General features: G+C 49.9%; 1 protein-coding gene across 1 annotated transcript; it reads right to left on the minus strand.

Annotated features, from left to right (window-relative positions):
- Positions 1-552: 552 nt before the first annotated feature.
- LOC105499046 (POU class 3 homeobox 2) lies at positions 553-4,953 on the minus strand. Its single transcript, XM_011771444.2, has one exon. It carries the CDS (start codon positions 4,650-4,652, stop codon positions 3,321-3,323), a length of 1,332 nt encoding a protein of 443 aa, XP_011769746.2. The 5' UTR covers positions 4,653-4,953; the 3' UTR covers positions 553-3,320.
- Between the last annotated feature and the right edge of the window lie 1,603 nt (positions 4,954-6,556).

The raw sequence follows: 6,556 nt of genomic DNA on the forward strand, positions 1-6,556 counted from the left end.
TTCTTTTTTTTTTTTTTCTTTACTTGCTTTAAAGCCCATTTGTATGCCTAATGAAAAATAGACACAATTGTATAAACCATTGTAAAATTCATCTTTTTATGCAAACCAAACAGGAATAATGTATAGGATCTACTTCTAATCATTTAGTAAACACACAATAGCATACTATCAGGGTTATTCTTTGTTAAGAGATACTTGTAAATTATTAAAAATAATAATCTCCTAAATCCTGCCTTTCTGTAGATCCCAAATTATATGAGGACCTGTGGGTAGAGATTAAAGTCCACCTAGTTCCACTGATGTTCTCCAAAACTGCACAATTGAATAAGGTACAGTTAACCTGGAAAGAAGATGCAGGCATATCTGCACATATTTAAAGGGGACAAACATCTCAACAAATTGAAGCTCAAACCCAATGACCATTTCTATTTAATGCTACAGGCATAGTGGCTGAAAGATTTGGGACTAATAGTTTTTGCAAAGAAAAGTGAATTAGACCAGTAGTCTCCATTAAAAAAAAAAAAAGCCTCTGAAAGTTATGAACATGAAATCTGGCGGTATATGCATAAAATTTATTCCAAAACTTTATGAAGTATAAAGGAAGGGAAGTGTTTTACACACAACTCAACTCAGTCAATTTAAGGTCTAGGGTTTTCCCCCCTTAAAACTTGGCACTATCTTTAAAAATAAAATAAAGATATTTCAATAATTAGAACAAACTATGAAGGTATTGTGCATTTCTGTTTTATGTAGATAATAAAATATTACTTTAACATAAATATATAAGGATCTCTGCGTTTTTATTTTCCCCACAAGCACAACCAAATGTACCAAAAACAAAGTATTTTTTAAGAGACTGAACAAAAAAATTACATCCCATATAGATTTTGCTCACCTATTCATTTAAAGCTACAGAAAAACAGTTTCCAGAACCTTTTTGCTTCAAAAGAAATAAATATACATTGAGGCAGGCCACTTAAAAATGATATGAAAATATTTCCCTGGGTAGCATTAAAAAAAAGAAAAATAGACAAAGAAACATTTAAACTATTTCTGCATTTCAAAAGACAGATATTAAACATATATACATAGTGGTAAGGTTCAGTGGTAACTTTCATCTTAGTAAACCTATAAGAGTCAGAGAAGCTGTAGATACATCCTCTGAACTCCAGCTTCTGACCTTACCTACTTGGTAATAAGTATCTGAAAATTCATTTCCTCCCTTCACCAGTGGCTATTTGCCCTGCTCTGGATAGCTTCACTAAAGGCCAGTCCCCATACCTCAGGAACGAGCAGCGTGATGTACCCGAAGCAGCTCCGTGCCCATCTCCTTGTGACATTCATTGGGGGAAATGAAATACAGGCAAATAAATATGCCCATTATAAGTCACCATTTATCTTGCAAAAACATTGAAAATGAAACAATCACAGGTGTTTGAAAAGACAATATAAAGCATATTTCCTAAAACCTTAAAGACTAATGAGTGCAATGCTAATCTGATGCTGAACCATAATTTTATGGTAGTGAGACTTTCATTTTTTAAAATAAAAATTTATCTAATACCTAACTGGAAAAAAAAACCCCCAAACTTTTAAGATTAATAAAAAGTGTTTTCCCTTTTAGCGCCCTTTTGTGCTGATTTTTCTTTTAAATTTTAACTGATCACAGTTTAATGGTATTTATTTTCAATACAGTTACAAGTTTTTTCACCTACACTTTCCAGTAGAGTCTTTTGTGTTTGGAGTTAACCGTTTTCCATCAAGATAAGGTCAAAAATGCACTTAAAACTATTAACAAAGGGGAGAAAGGAAGGATTGAAAATGGCATTTTTTCCCCCTTCATTTGCCTTCCTTAGTGAAAGAGGGGGGAGAAAGCTGTCCAAGTCAAAGTGGTATATTCTGCAATAAATTACAGGAAAAGAGGGCGTGGGACCCTAAATATGACGACAAACAAATGAGCTAGTGAAGACAAAACCTGTCTACTGCGTGGAGATCGTCTGTGTATGCTGTGGGTATTTGTGTGCTAAAAAACACAGCCTTATGCATACACTATTAAGTTCTTGGGTCCTTTTTTATGTAAAAAAAAAAAAAAAGCTTATTAGAGAAACAAAGTTTAACTGCTGCTGTCAGCATAAAGAATTCTTCATAATTGTTACTAAAACTGAAGGTAGAGAACTATACAGGGATATCTGAAGATATATACTTCCCTAGTTCTCTTCAAAGTGCCACTTTCTTTCTGCTGGACAACTCTGGAAATATATTTAACCTCCACATTTCCTCTGAGCTCTTTCACAATGGGCCCGCCTGATAAAATGAAGCAATCAGTCACTCACTATCGATTTTTCTTTTTCTTCCCTCCATAACCTCCCCCAGAAACACTGCCTGAAAATGAAGTTTACTTTGTGGCTCGTAACAACAACCAATGCTTATTTTTATATTGCAAACTGGATTCTTGCCTTGGATAAAGCGGGTAGACCACGCACATTTCCTGAAAGCAGAGAATTGTCTATTTTGTATGAAGCCAATCGTTTTGCTTTGGTAAGAGGAACAAATAGATGTTACACCCTTGTAAGGGGAATCTGAAGGTAACCAAAGTTCACAAACAGTACGAATAAGGGGCAACACAAGAACATTAGAAATGGAGAGAGGCCAAGAGCTGGCTTCAACTCTCTCCGATGAATAAAGCAAAGCAAAACAAAATCCCCCAAAACGGCAATTCCCAAATTAACGGTGGGGAGAAAGAGAAAATATGTTCATGAATTTGTTCATGTAAACTTCAATTTTCTTGCAGTGCAAATTTATGTGGTTAAATTTTGCCTATATCAAAGAACGTGTGTATTTTTTCCTCTTTCCTGATGGGAATCCACATCAAATAAACACAGCAGCATGTGCCAACTCCAAGCATCAGGAAGCTGCGTCTTGTGTTTATCATGGTTTGGTGGATATTTTTTCCCTTTTTGGTAATTTATTTAGTTTTGCCAGGTATTTATCTCAGTGCTTGCCATCTCTCTATCTCTCTCTCTCTTTCTATCTATCACACACTCTCCTCACTCTCTCCAGGAGACACTCCACTCCATTGCCTGGTTACTCGTCTGCAAAGGTCAAAACACATCATTACACCTGCTACCTTTAAAGGATAGTCCAGTGTCTTAGTTGCTTTCCTTTTTCCTTATTTTTTTTTTTCTTTTTAAGGGACGGGGAAATAGTAATTAAAAATAAAAGAACAATCAGAAGTTAGAGAGGGAACAAGAGGGCCGGGAAAGGGCCAAGGACCGAAGGGGAGGGGGAGCCCCGCGCTCTGCCCCTCCCCCCGCTCGAGTTCACTGGACGGGCGTCTGCACCCCGTGGTGTGGTGGCGTGTCCCTACTCCCCCCGTACACATCCTCGGCGCCCGGCAGAGTCCCTCCGGGAGGGGTCATCCTTTTCTCTTTCTGTCTCCTGTTACAAAACCAAACTCTCACCACCTCCTTCTCCAGCTGTAAGCTGTCCGCGAGGGAGGTGATCTCCTGGGCCGAGGGCTTGGGGCATTTGAGGAAATGGCTCTCCAGAGCCCCCTTGACGCTCACCTCGATGGAGGTCCGCTTTTTCCGCTTGCGCCCTTGCGCTGCGATCTTGTCTATGCTCGTGGGGCTGCCCGAGGACGAGTCTGCCTCCTCCAACCACTTGTTCAACAAAGGCTTCAGCTTGCACATGTTCTTGAAGCTCAGCTGCAGGGCCTCAAACCTACAGATGGTGGTCTGCGAGAACACGTTGCCATACAGAGTGCCCAGAGCCAGCCCCACGTCCGCTTGGGTAAATCCCAGTTTGATCCGCCGCTGCTTGAACTGCTTGGCGAACTGCTCCAGGTCGTCCGAGGTCGGCGTGTCCTCGTCCGAGTGCGGGTCGTGGTGCGCGCCTGGGTGGCCAGGCGGACCCTGCGGGGGCGGCGGGGGCGGCGGCTGCTGGTGCGGGTGCGAGTGCGGGTGGGGGTGGTGGTCGGCATGGTGTGGCTCATCGTGCGCGTCCCGCAGGCCGTGGTGGTGCAGCCCAGCCGGCTGCCCGCCGGCACCCAGCATGCCGTTCACCGTGAAGCTGGGCTGCGAGTAGAGCAAGCCGCCGTTGGACGCTCCCATGGAGGGTGGGAGGTGCGCTGTAGCCGCCGCGCTCCGCCATGCCCCGGGCCCCGGGTGGTGGTTAGCGGCGTGGTGCACCAGATGCGGCGGACGCTGTTGCTGCTGCTGCTGCTGCTGTTGCTGCTGTTGCTGCTGCTGTTGCTGTTGCTGCTGCTGGTGCTGCTGCTGCAGGGCGCCTGGCCCGTGCAGCTCGTCGCCGCGGCCGCCCTGCTGCACCACCACCGAGGGCTTGATGTCCGGCTGGCCCAGGGGGCTGGTGGACCACGGGGAGCCGTCGCCGCCGCCCCCGCCGCCGCCCCCGCCCCCCCCGCCGCCGCCGCCGCCCCCGCCGCCGCCGCCGTGGGACAGCGCGGTGATCCACTGGTGAGCGTGGCTGAGCGGGTGTCCGTTGCTCTGCAGCGCGCCGTAGTCGCCCTGCACCAGGCTCTGCGCTTCGCGGTAGCCCCCCGCGCCCTGCTGCATGCCGCCGGGCGGCTCGGCGTGCACGATGGAGGCGCTGGAGGTGAGCAGGCTGTAGTGGTTAGACGCTGCGGTCGCCATGACTCTCGGAGCCGGACTGAGCGCTCCGGTTAAAGGAGCCGCGCATTTGACAGTTACTTTTTCGCCTCGGGCTCCCTCTCCTCGCTAGCTCTTTCTCCTCTCTCTCCCACAGCGGGCAGCTCCGACGCCCGCTCCGACGCCTTCTGTTGCTGCTCCTGCTATTACTGCTGCTGCTGCCGCCGCCGCCGCCTCCCGCCTGCCCGCCCTCGCTCTCTTTCTCCTCCTCTCCCTCCTTCTCGCTCTCGCTCACTCTCTGACTAGCTCGGCGCTCCCCCCTCTCCCTGCTCTCTCCAGCTCTCTCCCGCTCTCTTGGCAGCGCCGGCTCGCAGCGGCACGCGCCTGGGCCCCGCCCCCTCCGCCCCCTCCCATTGGCTCCGCGCCCTTTGATTTACGTGGATACCGCTAGCAACCTCCCAGGCCGGCGCCACTGATTGGTGCAGAGCTACTCCCTCCCCCTCCCCCGGGCTTGGAGTCCTCCTAGCCCTCCTCCTAGTCCCCTTCGCCTCCCGATTCAGATTCCCTCAGTTCTCACCCCCTCCTTCTTCCTCACCCAGTGCCTCCTCCGCCCTCTCTCGGATGGGCCCCGCCCCCCATCTGTCTCCCAGGCAGAGAAGCCGGGCAGGGGGGCGGTCCCGGTGCTCTTACCGACCACAGACACTTGGAAGACTAGGATTGGGGTGGGGGGCGGGGGCAGTGGTGTCCACTTTCTTTTTCCAGTAGGGCTTTAAGATGGGAAAACGGAGGGGTTAAGAGAAAAGTTGGGTCCCACCCAGCCAGCGGGAGTCGGATTTTTATTCACTTAGGGACAAACACACAGTGTGTATCTCTTAAACCTAGAGCCAAAAGCCAGACTTGTTCCCCTGTTCAACTCTCCTTGCATTCCACGGTTAGAGTTTCAGTGCACAAGTGACTCTTGCTCCAGGGTGTGCGGACACTTCTGCCCCAGTAAAGCTCTTCTCCTTCCCCTCTACCCCGTGTCTGGCACAGGCTCTCTTCCTTTTAGCTTCCAGGCCCAATTGTCTCCCAGTCCCTCGGGGAAAGAACCCCGACAGAAGCAGGCTCAGCCGGCTTCGCGGCTTTTAAGTCACTCCTGTGAAGACTCAGAGTGCTTGCTCTGACAGCGTAGCGGTCTGAACTGAAAACAAAACAAAACTCTAAAAGTCTCTGTCAGATTCACACGCCGGCGCGCGCAGTTTTTGGTTTAGAAAACTAGAAGCCTGCGTGGGCTCCGCCTTGTGCGAGGCTGCCGGAGTGCTGGCGAGGGGTGTGCGGCCTCGTGGGGGCGGCGCAGTCGCCAAAGGCCACCTCGGGAAGCGGCGCAGAGGGGCTGCGTGCGCGATTCCCCGCGCTCCTACCGCTGGTGGGTGCAACTTTTCCGTTAGCCCCTTCGGAAGGAGGAAGAGTGTGTGAAGCAAATGGGCTGATGCCAGGGGAACCTTCCTAATCAGTAACTTCTGTGGGCGCTAGCGGGTGGGGTTAGTCTATGTCTTTGGCGCTGGCCAAAGCTTCCAGCTCAGCTTTTAGCAGTGAACTCCAGAGCAAGACTATGGGACCATGCACCCGCAGCGCCGCTCTACGGAGCGCGGGCGCGTCGCGCCATCAGTTCCTTAGCCGCCCAGAGCAGGTGCCGCCTGCGAATTTCCGAGCCTGCAAGCCCCGTAGCTAGAACCCGGGCGCCAACCCAGGCTGGAGCGGCGTGACCGCCACGCAGGGCCGGGTGTGTACATGGGCGCTGTAAAGCGAAATCAACAGTTACTGCCGGGAAAGGAATGACAGACCCCAGGGAACCTGGATCGCCTCCCCACCTCTCCCCTGGCTCTATCGCTGGTTTTGCCGGCGGTCGTAGGCTTGAGAGGGCAGCCAAATCAACGCTCAGAGGGAGCATTTTGGGGCCTCTGAGCATC

The sequence above is a fragment of the Macaca nemestrina genome, chromosome 5 (genome assembly GCF_043159975.1).
Source record: "Macaca nemestrina isolate mMacNem1 chromosome 5, mMacNem.hap1, whole genome shotgun sequence".
Lineage (NCBI taxonomy): Eukaryota > Metazoa > Chordata > Mammalia > Primates > Cercopithecidae > Macaca > Macaca nemestrina.